At 42.5% G+C, this 14,538-nt stretch overlaps 1 protein-coding gene across 1 annotated transcript in view; it reads left to right on the top strand.

The window, feature by feature from the left end:
• The window catches only part of SERINC5 (serine incorporator 5), a 96,432-nt gene that overhangs the window by 39,710 nt on the left and 42,184 nt on the right, over nucleotides 1-14,538 (top strand). Inside the window, exon 2 of the mRNA XM_019728198.2 lies at nucleotides 4,492-4,659. Coding sequence (XP_019583757.1) covers nucleotides 4,492-4,659 — 168 coding nt within the window. The remainder of the gene's footprint in view (nucleotides 1-4,491; nucleotides 4,660-14,538) is intronic.

The raw sequence follows: 14,538 nt of genomic DNA, 5'->3' as shown, positions 1-14,538 counted from the left end.
CCAGGTAGCAGCAAGCAGCTGGCTTTTCTTCTCATGTTGACTCTTGCCCTGGCAAGGACAAAGCACCTTGTATTTAGAAAAGCCTTTGCTATACATGTTGTTTCTATTTCAGAGGAAGTTAGCTAGAGGGAGGGTGAAAAGGGCTCTTTGAGATTTTTCTTTTTCACTATGTTTGGGGAGGGGAAGTTTCTTCAGAAAGGAAAAAATATATAAGTCAATGCCACTTTTGCAAATGGCTTTTATATCAGTATCTTCAAACTTAGTTGCTTTTCTTAATCACTTTTCCTTTCTTTTAAAAATTATGACAGTAATACAAGCACATGGTAAAAACCCAGACAGAGTAGAACAGAGAAGTATGCGTAGATGTCTCCTTTTCCTCCTCACATTTAGGGCCACTGGACATATGATCAGTGTTAGTGGTCATTGTATACACACACACACCACACACACATAAAGATACACATAAAATACCAAGGCATAATGATTGTTACTTTGCTGGGACTGTCATAACAAACTACCATAGGCTAGGTGGTTTAAACAACACAAATTTAATTTCTCACAGTTCTGGAGGCTGAAAGTCTGAAATAAAGGAGTCAGAATGGTTGGTCTCTTTTGAGGCCCCTCTTCTAGGCTTGCAGGTGGCCGTCTTCTCCCTGTGTCTTCACGTGGTCTTTCTGTGTGTCTGTGTCCTAACCTCGTCTTCTAAGGACACCAGTCATACTGGATTAGGGCCCATTCCAATGACCTTTTCCAACCCTAATGACCTCTTTAAGGACCCTACATCCACATATTCTGAAGTACTGAGGGTTAGGACTTCAACATGTGGATTTTTGGGGGTGGGAAGACTCAGTTCAGCCCATAACACTGACTTTTTAACTACATTGTATTGTATAGATAGCCCAAAATTCATTTATTGAGTCCTTGTGGCGCTGGAGAATAAGACTGATTCCGCTTGTAATGAACAACCTCATACCTAAATCTCTGTGCCCCCGTGTAAGTGTACGTGCCGGATGAACTTCTAGAAGAATTGCAAGCATTGCCCTCCAAAGAGATGATCTTGGGTCCTTCCCAAGTACGGAATAATTTCTTGTGGAAAAGAAGAGTGTGCAGTATCTACAAATTAAAGCCCTAATACTTTGTGATATACTGCAGGTGTGAGAAATTCAGAGTGTGGTACATGACGTGCACTTGGCCCTGTGGAGTGGGATTGCCAGCCCCTTTGTTTGAGGAGTGTTGTCCTTATGACTTTACCATACGTTATTCATTCAGCATCCATTGATTGAGCCATAGATGGGTACTGTCTTGTTTATTTCTCTGTTGCTATTATTTTTTAATAGACTTTATTTTTTTTAGCAGTTTTAGGTTCACAGCAAAATTGAGAAGAAAGCACAGATTTCCCATATACCCTCCACCCCACACATGCATAGCCGCTCCCCTTTTCCACACCCCCCACCAGAGTGGTACATTTGTTACAGTTGATGAACCCATAGTGACAGATCATTATTCTCCGAACTCCATAGCTTATATTAGGGTTCATTCTTGGTGTTGTACATTCTACATGTTATTTGTTTTTTCACACCCTCATTTGTTCAGTGAAAGGTTCTGGCCCTCTGGAGCCAGGAGTAACAAGACACTGGCACTCGTCTTCAAGCTTGTGACAGCCCTGGAAATCAGGCTGTTTTGAAATTTCCCAGTTTTGAAAGTAAGGATCAGGGAAGTGACATGCTCAGAATAATAAAGGTATAAGTGGCAGGGGTGGTTGCTTTTCCAGAAAGAAGTAGGAAGTCAGCAGGACTGTGAGATACCATTTGTTTTATAGATGCTATTTTGAATTTCTACTTGGTATATGTATCAATGTTTATTTAGCTAAAGATAATGTGCTTGTACCCTTGGGTATTGGCATAGTTTGCTTTGATTAAACAACTTTTAGGCTAGTAGAAAAAGGCTGTTGGATTTTAATATTAGGCATGTGTGTATATTTATACATACATTCTATCTAATACCTGTCTATCTATATATCTTATCAATAAACTCATACCATAGCATTATATAGAGTGAAAGTGAAAGTAAGGAAAGTTTGAGAAGTCAGAGCCATAGCCTGCCACATGACTTTAGTGACAGAATAGGATTAAACCAGTATGATTTTCTTTTCATATTTTCCATAATCACATCCCTCTGTCACTGTTTATCTTGAAATGATCAGTTCGGCTCACATGTATGGATCTGTTCATTTTTCCTTTCCGTGGAGATACTAGGTTAGTGCAAAAGTAATTGTGGTTTTTGCAATTATTTTTAACCTTTTAAACCACAGTTACTTTTGCACCATCCTAATAGTAAGTTTAAATGTTGATTCTCTGTGGAAATGTTCTATCATGAGAATCATTAACTGCTTCTAAAATATTTCTTTTCCTAAATAGGATATTTTCTTTATCACATTTGAATTTGAAATAGAGTAAGACTGGTTATCATAGAACTAAAGAATTAGCAACGAATGAAGGAGGCAGTTGGGAAAGAATTTGGAAAGCTGAGGAGGAGGGAGGCAGGGCCCAGAGAAAGAAACTTGGGCAAGTGAGTGGAAAGAAGTAGTAAAATCAGGGATAGAAAATAGGAATGAGTGAATTGTAAAGAAAGGTGGCCCATAAGAACACAACACTGGCAGTCGTGTTAGGATCCCACTTGTGTGATCTGTTAGCTCAGTGCAAGTAAAATAGCTTATCTTACAGCAGTGTGGTCTAACCTTATGAAGCAAGAAGAGTCTTTTGAGGAAAATGGCTTTGAAAACTGAAAGTAAGATGGAGAGAGTACGTTAGCAAAAATTTAAAGTAATGAAATAGTGCAAAATGACCCATGGCTCAAACAATGGCAGTTTCATGAAGTAGATGAAATACCTTGGGATGTCTGTGTTTCCAAGATCTGTCATAACATCTTTATAATGATAGACTGCTGCTGTCTTATACCTGTATACCTGTGATCTCTTCTCATTGTAAGTGATGTATATAGTGTGGCATTCTAATTGATGCTTGTTTTGAAGCTGTGTAAAGTCTTGAACTTCCTTCCAAATCATTATCAAGGGACTGAATTGTTAGGGTGTAGGTTTTGTATAGGCCATCATGTAATGCATGTAGGTTTTGTTGTTATTTGTAGTTTATGGTAATCTCTTTGTAGAATTCCCTATTTGCTAAACAGAAATCTCTCCCTAACACCAGAGGTGTCTGATTAGGTCATCCAAGAAACCACAACATAAGCATAAGCACTGTTACCACCCCACTTTATAAATGAGGAATCTTAAAAGGGTTAGTAACTTACTCATGATTCATTGTTAGTAGGTGGTAGAGCCAAGCCCCAAACCCAGGTATTGTGACTTTGAGCTTGAACTTTTAACAACACTGTGTTCCACTGCCCTATGCTTTAGTAAATATCTAGTTTCCTTTTAGGGCAGTGGGAGTATTCTGTACGATATCATAATGATGGATATATGTCATTACACATTGGTCCAAATCCACTGAATGCACAGTGAACGCTTAGGTAAACCAAGGTCTTTGGGTGATTGCGATATGTCAATGTAGGTTCATTTGTGGTAAAAAAGAAAAAGTACCGTTCTGGTGAGTGAGTGGTAAAGGGGAGGCTGTGCATATGTGGGAGTAAGAGGTATACGGGAAATCTCTGTGCCTCCTTCTCAATTTTATTGTGAACCTAAAACTACTCGAAGGAAAAGAAAAGTTTTAAAGGGAAAAAAATTAACACCAGACCCAAACCTGAAAACTTAATCCCTATTTTATTTAATGCTCCCAAATTATGTGTAGTGGCATTGGCTATTAAAAGCCCAATCAGAGATTTTTAAAAAAGAGAGAGATCTAGATTCCCCAAATAGAAGGTGTGTGTGCTCTACACCCATGCCCCATTAGCCTGAAAGCTTTCCATCAGGGGCAGGAAGCTGTGGTAATCAGTGTCTGCATAAGAGGCACCTATGCCTTTTGAGCTTCAAATTTGACATTCCCATTATTTCCTGCCAAGGAGGATGGATGCAAGCATAACATTGCGTAGCCTTTACATCCCAGCATGTTCTCAGGTGTTCATACAGTTCATTCTTTGGCTCATGGATTTTGACAGTTCCTTTAGTTGGGCCCGATTTCCTGTTTTTCATGTTCTCCTCTCCTCACGTAGGCCTTTTTCTAGTTCTTCTTGGCTTCTCCTGCTCTTAGCTGATCTTTTTGTTTTGCCAAAGAGTAATGATTATAGTGCTTCAGATGAATTGTGCCTTTTCTATTTAATTATCGGGCCTCTCCCAAGCCTTAATGCTTATCATTAAAAGCAACATCAGACCAGTTCTGGTGAAAGCTTTGTTCACACACTAAACTGTTGTTCCTGCATGTTCTGCGGGCAGGATGGCTCGGAAAAATGGTAGCTTGAAAGGTCAACTTGCGCAGGGCTGGTGTTAAATGGATTTGTAAAGCAGTGGCTTGAAGAGGATGTTCTGTGTTTCTTTTCTAGCTGGCTTGCTGCTGTGGGACTGCTGGTTGCTCCCTGTGCTGCGGCTGCTGCCCCAAGATCCGCCAGTCCCGGAGCACCCGCTTCATGTACGCGTTCTACTTCATTCTCGTGTCCATCCTCTGCTGCATCATGATGTCACAAACCGTGGCTAATGCGATGAAAGAGCACGTAAGTCTGTCGCGTTTCTACTCTTCCCATTTCTAATGGTCGATGAGGGGGTGTGGGAAACATCCGATTTAGGATGTGGTTTTGGGTACACTCGCTCTCTCCGAACCTTCCGGGATGCCTCTTCAGTGCTTTCCTGCCGAGTAGACGAACCATTCAGCGTCTTGATGTGCAGTGGTAGTACCGATGCGGTCTGCTGCTTTTGGTGGAGAGGACTGTGTGTTTTATCTGAACCTTGCTCATAGCTGTTCCTGATGGGATGTATAGTCTTTCCTTGTAGCCTTTTGTACCTTTCCCTTGTCCTAACGATGGCGGCCAGTATCCCAAGTAACAGCTATTAAAAACACTTAATTTGGATAATTCCACAGATAATGAGGAGTGGGTTATAGGGTGATTTTTACTTTTCTGGACATATCACTTATAAAGTGGGTGTCTCTAGAGAAGAGGATGGATTTCCAGCCATGTCCTGAGCAATGTATGCAGAGGTAGGCTGGGTACGTAATGCTGATAGAGACATACATAGGGCCTTTTTCTGGAATTTCCTGATAGTAGGCCTCTTAATTATCCAAATTACTGGGGTGGGGGTGGGGGGTTGGAATTTTTGAGGGAGTCCATTAAATAACACCATCCTTCCCTTCCCAGATTCTGAACAAATTGACAAAGAAAAGTACAGTGTCAGCAAGTATTATACATGCCAAAAATCACCTTTATCCCTCATAGAGCTAATGTGGGTTGTATCCGCAAGGAAGTGGGCTTCCCACTGCTGAACCCCAAAATGAATCAGACTTACCCACCCGGGGAGCCCCCTGGGGCCAGGGCAGGCTTCGTCTGGAGGGGCACAATTTGCTGAGAAGAACAGCTCTCATCCAAGGGAAAGGGGGAGAAGAAAGGCTAGCTATGCAAACCCCATTTGCCCTTATAGACTTATTGCTTTACTGCTCAGTGGTCTTGGAACCCCTCTGCAATGGAGATGGCGTCCCCAGGAGCAGCTCCAAGGAAATGTTTATTCTCCTCATTCTTAACGCTGAAACTACAGGCTATTTTAAATACACTGAAGTGCTTCAGAAACAACCATTTTTCTTAAAAGCACTTGATATGTTCTCATCCATTAGTTAAAGTAGGCCCTTTGAATCTTCTGTTGAGTAATGCTTTGGAATTGTTGTATGGTCTGGAACAGGAGTGTCAAAACTGCGGCCTGCAGGCCAACTGCGGCCCGCAATCCATTGTTAATTGGCCCGCAGCAAATTCCAAAAATATATTTAGTTTACTTAAATAAACCAGGTGAGGCAATACGTACTTCACCTCCAGTGAGTGGCCCAGTGGCCCTCGGCTCTTTGTGTATTTTACCGCGTATGGCCCTTGGTAAAAAACGTTGAAAAAAGTTTGGCCACCCCTGGTCTGGAATATACCGGAACTACTGTCAGAACTTGTGAAATTAAGATTCTCCTTTGCTTTAAACAAGTAAGGCACTGCAGTGGGAGCTGTGGGACATTCGAATTTGTGAGAAATGGAGCTGCAAATCCAGAAGACAAGGCATAAAGTCTTCTGAGGCATAAAACAAGGTAGAAATTAATAAGTGCCATATGAGAGGGTGCAGGAAGTACCACTGTGGAAGTTTGGAGGCAGGGAAACCAAGACCTAAGGCTGCCTCATTAGTCCATACTGGGTTTATTCCATCTTGGAGGTGTTTGCCCCTATTCTCTTTCTCTTACCACGGTTTAATCTCCATCTTTATTACAAGATGTTTGAGAGGAGGAATGCTGCAAGGGTAGGTTTGAACTTTTATTCTGAAGGTTCACTTACTCTCTCACTTACTACCTTTGTTTTTCAAGGAACTTAATGTTCTCTTTTTAAATTCAATAAGAATTGGCTTTAGGACCCATTGGTTTCAGTGTGGACCAGATGTAGATGGTACGATTCCCGTTCTTAAGAAGTGTTTAGACTTGGTCGAAGTAAGCTTAGGTTCCAAGAAACAAAATCAGAAACTATACAAATACATGGTACCTCTTAGTGGAGAACCCTTCAGTAACATTGTTACTGGAGGTGGAGAATTTGGGAGCCACAGGTACATGTTTTAGGACATGATTTTTATAATACTTTTAACATTTGATTACCGTCCATGTAACCTTCTCCGTGAAACAGTCCCTGACAACTCCAGCCAGTCTCTATGATTTCTGACTGTCCATAGAACATTTAAGAAACAGAAGATGTTGGCTGGTGTTGCTAGCAAAGGCACCATGAAAGAAGTGACTTGTGTGAAAATAATGAATTTTAATTGCTGATATTTATTGGGTGATGCCATGTATCAGGTTTTGTTCTGAGCCTTTTACCATCTTAGTTCATCACTACCATACTCACCTGAGCAGTAGGTGCTGTCATTATCCCTGCTTTACAGAGGAGGAAACAGGTGTCGAGTCATTGAAGTACCTTGCCCAAGGTCTCCAGCTCTAAGTGGCGGAGTTGGGATATGAACCCAGGCTGAATGTGTTCTTAGTGAGTAGACTGTGTAGGTAGAGAGAAGGAAAAATAACAAGAACAAGGCACATGCAGAAGGACAGAGAGTAGATGTGAGCAGGTAAAATGACCAAGTCTTGCAGTAATTTCAGTGCGAAGGTGAGTCATTTGACCATGGTCTGATGGCAAATGGGAAGCCATTACAGATTCTTGTAAGAGGCTGTTGTCATAGAAACATATTTAGGGAGGTGAGCCCAGCAGTGGTATATGTGTGATTTGGGGTCAGAGTAGAGGGAGGGAGAAAGGGGAGGGTCTGTTATAAATGGGAGCCTCACAGAGGCTCTTATAAATGTTTCTATGCCTGTCCCCTGAATGTACTTATTTAAAAATGGTTTAGTTGGGCTTCCTGCATAGGGAATGAGGTCCCTGTGGGCGAAACCAATCCTTCTCCATCTTTAGATCCTTACAGAGCACCAGCCAGCTGGTCACAAAGTCAGCTTGTTTCGTGGCCTATGGAATAGAGGCTGACCTCATTCTCAGGCGGTGCTTGAGAGCAGGCAGTGAAAGGTCCCCTTGTGGGGTTGCACACTGGGCGTCTGCTGCGGTCCTCGCCCCCTCATTGTTGGCCTGTGGAAATGTTTGAGGTTGTGATGGGAAGAAGAGAAAGCATGTATACTTATAACGGCCTGGACGGGAGTGTGTAATTGCCTCCCACCCAGCATTCATGTGCAATGGACACAAGCTGTCTGGAGCCACAGGGCCTTTGGTATGTGGGTTAAGAACAGGAGGGCAACTCCCTTTTCGCTGATTTTCAGTTTTTGCCTTGGTTTTAGAATGCACCCTGTGTTTAAGTTTGAGCAGGAGGGAACTGCAAGGAGCTGCTGGGCCAAACTTTGTCCTATTTCTTTTCAGTAGGGACATTCTTCTTTCCCATGACAACTTTGGCTCAGAGAAAGCTTTACTGTGGTGATTGTATAGGGTGTGATTTTTGTCTTCTGGAGTATTCTTCTGGAGCCATTTTATTGCAAATCATTCTTGTCAGTAACCATGTATTATAAATTCAAGCAGTCTTGAGATATTTGATGCCCGGTGGATTAAAAATCCACTTTAGAAGGTAGACTGCCCCCCCTCCACACACACACACACACACACACACACACACACACACACACACACAAATGGGTGAGAGAGTTAAGATTCCTGACCTGCACCACTAAATCAAGACGTAACTTTTAAGTTTGGAGGCAGGCAGATGATGACACTTTGAGGTTTTTGTGCCCTGGGAAGCTACCTGGTATTTTGGGAGGGAGGAGAACGCAAGGTTCTTCTTGTTTTCTGTGGAAGTGGGACCTCTAAAACTAAGCCTGCATTGGAGAGGGGAGGACAGGTACCCTCTGTGGCCCTCACGGCTTCTTCCCTGCGAGCTCAGAATGCCAGGCCAAGGTGGGAAGAGCCTTACAGGTTCCTAACTTGAAGGATCTTTGACCCATTTTCTTCATCCTTGTTCCACTTGGTTCCTGGGCTGCTCTCATTCATCGAGATGGGTAGTAGGTAGTGCCTGAGATGGCTGAATTATTGCCTTTTTTTTTTTTTTTTCAGAACCAAAACACATCTTCCACATTATGGTAGACTTTTTGTGTTATATGTTTGTTTTAAATTTACATTTTGAGGAATTATTCCTTATATTGAGAGGAGAGGCAACTAAGATTTTTATTTTGATAGCAGTCTTCTTTTTGTTCCCTCATTTGTTTTAGAAGACATTATGTTTTGTTTGTAATCTTACTTGATCCCTTTAGGAAACATGTTTTACTTTACACATTATTTCCTGCTGTCAGGGTTGGGTCAGTTTTCCTTTGAATGAGTAGTAGATTCTGACACAGCAGTCCTGTGATGCTTACTCTTACCCTGGATGAAAGAGCTTTTTAGTTCTTTTCAGCACAAGGCTGATAATGTTGCAGTAGAATAGGCTTCAAAGGAACATCGGACCAGACCTAACGAGATCGGACAAGAGGGGGACTCATGGCTGCAGTTTCGTCGGTTGTAAGAGAGCTCCTGAATTCCGTTCTCTCCCTGGACTTGATGAAAGTCAGCCAGTCTGATGTTTAGGGCTCTGTGTCCTTCCCCACCCATTTGCCATTGCCGCACCTTCAGGGGAGCCCAGGGCATACGGGTTGTGTTTGGGTGGAACTTTTTTTTTTTCAATTTTAATTTGGCTCCCTTTAGAAGGGCTAGCATACTGTAGCTCACCACCCCTGGGTGTTTACTTACAGCACGTCTCACACATTTCCCCTTAGTGCTTGCCCCCAAAGAAAGGCATTTGGATTTGCAACTCCTGAAGTAGCTTAAATCCTTTGAGTTCACCAGTTTTTGAAAAGGCTGTAAATTAATTCAAAATGGACACCAGGGCTCTCTTACCTTGCCCATTATGGTGGGCAGCATGGAAGGTGCTGAGTGTGCTAGAGTGGTCTGCAAATCCACATGCATAGCTCTGGGCTGAGACCCGAGAAGCCCTTCTCTACCATAACTAGTCTTCCCTTTTACATGCTGGGATCTGGCATTTTTATCCAAGTAACTATTTAGAAGTTGTCCCGATCGCTGTGGTCCACTGGGCTCAGTGGACCACCCAATTTCAGGACTAATGTGGGGTGGGGGTGGGACATTGACTTGGATCTCAACCAGGCCCCGCCCTCCCCAACTTTCAGTCTTCACCTCCCCAACCCTTATCCCCTTAAAATCTTAAGTACATATTATAATCACAGTCTCTACGTTTATCATGAAGTCAGATTTTCCAGGAAAGGAGAAAAGGGTTGGGAGCTGAGGCTACTGACGGGATTTAGGCCCTTTGAACAAAGATAGCAGGATGGGCTTAAAGGATTTTTCTCTGTTTATTCAGCAAGTCGTGTATTGTAACACATTCCCTAGGGGTGATAGTTCTCAGTCACTTTTACTGTTCATTGCCTTCATCAGAAGGGGAAAGTAGAAGGAGATGCAGTGATGGGAAATTCATGTATATCAACAGTATTGATATCAGGTTATATAGAAGTAGATGAAAGTGAAATAAAGAAGGATTCTTTGTAGCCAGTCTAGTCCCAAGGCCACGTCCACATCACGTCATCCATCACCCAGAACGAAGTGGTGCTCTCTGCCTGAGCCTTTAAACACTGCCCTCTGCCCTTCTCATTCTTGGGCTTTCCTCCGTGCAGCTCTTTCATTTCTGGCTTTGGTTATTCTATATGTATGCCTGCATTAGAGGAAGTATTGTTTGTGGGGAAGCCCTCTCTGTGCTAGTCAGGGGGGGCTAAAAACAGAATACATGAAACAGTTAATAGTTAAAAGAGCTAGTGAAAGAGATAAGAAATGGAAGAAAAGCATACAGCTCACATTTAGATGAAGTGTTCTGCCGTGTGAAGAGATAGCAAATATCATAGTGTTAAGGAAAGAAAATAATGCTCTCGTCTAGAGTATAATTTGAATAAAACATTAGCATTTCTTTAAATTGGAAAAATCTTAAGTCATAATCCGAACCAACGCCCTCATTTGACAGGTGAGAGGATGTGGCCCAGGGAAGGGCAGTGACTGGCCTAAGGCTGTGTGTGGCACTAGGTAGAGGTGCGACCAGGTAGAGCCAGGACTGCTGGCTGCCTGGCCGCCTGGCCAGCGCTTTTCCTGCCCTGGGTTTGATTGTTGTGCAGATGTTCATCGAAGTAACAGGGAAAGCCTTAGCAAACTTCCCCTTCCTCCTGGTTCCTAATCTTTCTTTTGGAGTCAGCAGTGAGGGAGAAGTATTTCTTCTGGAAACAGCACCACCGTGGGCCTTTGCAGTTTTATTAGCTTGTCTTCCCCACCTGCCTCCTTCTTGTTGTGGAGGCCAAGAGCTGAGCTCCAGGGACAACTGGTAGTCTGAAGAAAATAGGCACAACCACAAATCTAGTGTTTATTTATTTGGTGGCTTTGCGTGTAAAATAGAACCTGCCTTCAAGTTGGGTTTGGTGTAACCGCCTTTTTAAAGTAAACATCGGCGATGAAAAATATTCCACTTTGATCCAAAACACCACGCAGTTTGTCCCAGCAAGAATGGTAGGTGTTTATGCTGAAGCTGGAAAGTCTGGGCTTTTAGTTTTGATTTTGGTGTTTACTGGTTGAATGTTAAGAGAACTGTGTATCTGAGAACTAGCCTCAGGTGTTGCTCTAAAGCGTTGAACTCTAGAGAAGAACTCTACTTAGCTGGTGTGTTACGTTTTTGTGTTAGACCAAGTGTCAAATTCTCAAACTGTGTGTGTGTGTGTGTGTGTGTGTGTGTGTGTGTGTATTTATATATGTATGATTGCATGTATGTATATATGTACTGTTGACCCAGTTCTTTTAAAAAATTCCACTGAGATAGAATGCTTTTCAAAAGTTCTCTTCCTGAACAGCAGCTGAGTTCATTGTACTGTTGTACCTGACATGTGTCAAGTGTATCAGTGAGAACTTTTCTGAGGTTAAAAGTGGGTTTGGTCCATCAAACCTGAAGGCCATTGTTGAACCCGGAGGGAAAATTCTCATTGTGGCCTAATCAGAGTTTCCTTGTGGGGAGCTGGCACTGAGGTTCCACCTCCTAAATCCTCCTGGCTTTCCAAACAATTTTATCTTTGGTCTAAATTCCATCCAGACATAACACCATGACATGACACCATGTGGGAGAAAACAGAGTCCCTGCGACCCTCCCATCCCTGGAGCCTTACCCTCTACACACAAGTGAATGCCGGGAAATGATGGTGGGAAATAATTTTGTACTACAGGCAGCGGGTTGAACTAATGGATATCCCACTGAGAGGTTTTTTTTGAGTCTGAACCAAAGACAAAGAGGTTTGATTCTTGTCCAGAAATAATGAGCTTGCCAGGAGCCAGAAAACAAGGAACAATAGTTATTGTCCTTGGTCTGCAGGATCTATTACCCAGAAGCTTTTGGGAGGGGGGCGGACATCAGACATTAACAGGATCTCTGTTTCAGGATGGGTTTGGCCGTGGGAGAGGGAGAACGATAAGATGTGAGAACTGAAGTTTTCCTCACCCTTTTTCTGGTCATATCAAAAGCATCTGTTAAGCAACTGTCCACAGACGGGGCCTTGGAGCACTGTGCAGATAAATAGGACAGACAAGAGCTTACAGTTGGAAATGAACAGTTCTGTCGGGGCCAGAGGGAAAAGACAAATGGCACAACAAATAACGAACTAAGAGACAGTAGCCTCACAATGCTGGGAGCAGGAAACATAAATATTGTGAGTAGTTGAGCCTTGACAGTTCACACAGAGTCTAAAAGTAGGTGATTATGGTACTCGGTTAAACTGTAATCTGAGTTAATGTTTTAGAAAATCTTTTAAGTCTTCCTTCCTTCCTTCCTTCCTTCCTTCCTTCCTTCCTTCCTTCCTTCCTTCCTTCCTTCCTTCCTTCGTAGGTGCCAAATACCCTGTGAGGTGCTGGGGATAAAACTGATAACAAATCATAAAAATAACTCAAATTTAGCTTTTATTTAAACTTGTTAAATTAGCCTTCTTAACAGTCTTAACTCCTCTGTGAAGGGAAGCAGCATTTGCCACCCTAAGACATGCCTTTTGGGATATTGATTTTAAGCTGGTTGTTGGGAAACAAGACTCAGAAAAAAATCTTTGACCTCCCCTTAACTGCGCAGAAGGAATTTAGATGGAGGATGTGCTCCAGGAGGTCCATTCACATGGAGATATCAGCAAACATTTGTTTACCAAACATTTGCTTTTCATCTCCAAGCAAATGGCTTTCCTACCCTTTGAAGCCTCAAATCACATTCGCCTAGTCTTAGCTTGGAACTGGCATATAAACCTTATCTACCCAATACTCCTTTGGGTCTCTATTCTTATGGCCCTCAATATACATTCCTATCATAGATGTTATTACACACTTTCTCCTCTTCATTGGCCTCTGTTGATTTGATTATTAGCACAGCTGGAAGAACTTAAAACATGAGAAGAAAGATACCTTTTGTCCCCACAGCTGGCTGTCATGATTTCTATTTAAAGGTTAGGAAAGAATACAACATCCCGGAACCTGAAGATCTGCCTGTAAAATGGGTTTCAGGCAATATATTGCTTGACATAAGGAAAGGATGTAACAACTTGTTAAGCCCAAGATGGATAGATCTGTTTTTCTGTTCTTAAGGTAACATCACTGACACACAATCCCAAAATGGATTGCAGAACTCTGGTTTGTTTGGAAACAGGAAGACCTCTCAAGTCCAGCAATGAAGACCCTGAACAGGATGAAGCCAGGGGAGAAATCAATCAGATTAAGAAAATTATGGAACCTTACCACCAATCAACACAGCCCACAGCCTTGAACCCTTTATTCGAGACTTTAGTTCTTAAAAGACCCTCCTTGCAAACCATCAGGGAATTTGGGTCTTTGAGCATCAGCTGCCCATTCTCCTTTCACTGGTACCTTTGAAATAATATGCCCCCTTTCCTTTTACTACAACTTGGCGTCAGTTTATTTGGCTGTCTAGGTGCCGGGCAAACAGACTCCCCTTCTGGGTCAACAACAGGGATGTGGGTATGAGTAACATACAGTCATTGTCCTTAGAGAACTGGACCTCGGGATAAGAGAACAGTTTGCTAAACGTATACAAAAGGAGTCCCCAAAGTTAGACTGTGTATGCACCCAGCTAAAAATATGTGAACTCCATTCACAATTATAGGGGCTGGTGGTGTAAGGTTAACTCTCATTTCTGTTGACCTTTGGGTTGCATTAGAATTCAGGAATGCTTTCTCTTATTCTATGTAAAAGACTGGGAGCTGAGGTGAGGTAGCAGGTAAAAGGGACTGGATTGTGTTGCAACCCCTTTAAAGCAGGGCTGAACTTAATCACAAGGGGGTTGCTTATTTTGAGGGTGTGTTTTTTAAATTTCTGTGAGGCTGTTTCTACAGTCTTAAAAGTTAAGTCTAAAATTATCTTTTGACATTCCGGCTTTCATCAGTGTGGGTTTTATTTTTGGTTCCACAGGCTGTGTTTGCATAACAGATGTGAAGACTTTTTTCTGTTAGAGCTGTTAAGGGCTTCTGACCCACAGAGCAGAAAGCATTGGCACTCACATGCATGTCCTCGCCCCAACCCCTCCACTACCCCTCCAAAAAACTTTGCAGACACATGTATTAAAATACTTAATTTGCTGCCCCCAAAATGGGAGATGCGCTATTAGATTCATTTAAAGCACAGGTTCCATTATGGGACTGCAGTGGGGCTCACTTAACCCTTTGGAGAAGGGAAAGCATCTAAGTGGAGGTGAAAAGGCAGGACAGGGTGCTGAAATACTCGGAATACAGCCACATGAGCTGCTGTGCTCTCTTCTGCTCCTTTGGCGCTTGATCTGTCAAGTCAGTTATCATCAGTTGTCTTTTGCCTTTGAGATGTTAATTT

The sequence above is a fragment of the Rhinolophus sinicus genome, linkage group LG03, assembly GCF_036562045.2.
Source record: "Rhinolophus sinicus isolate RSC01 linkage group LG03, ASM3656204v1, whole genome shotgun sequence".
NCBI classification, from domain to species: Eukaryota; Metazoa; Chordata; class Mammalia; order Chiroptera; family Rhinolophidae; genus Rhinolophus; species Rhinolophus sinicus.
Note: the sequence above shows the minus strand (reverse complement) of the source record. Positions and strands in the feature narration are given on the sequence as shown.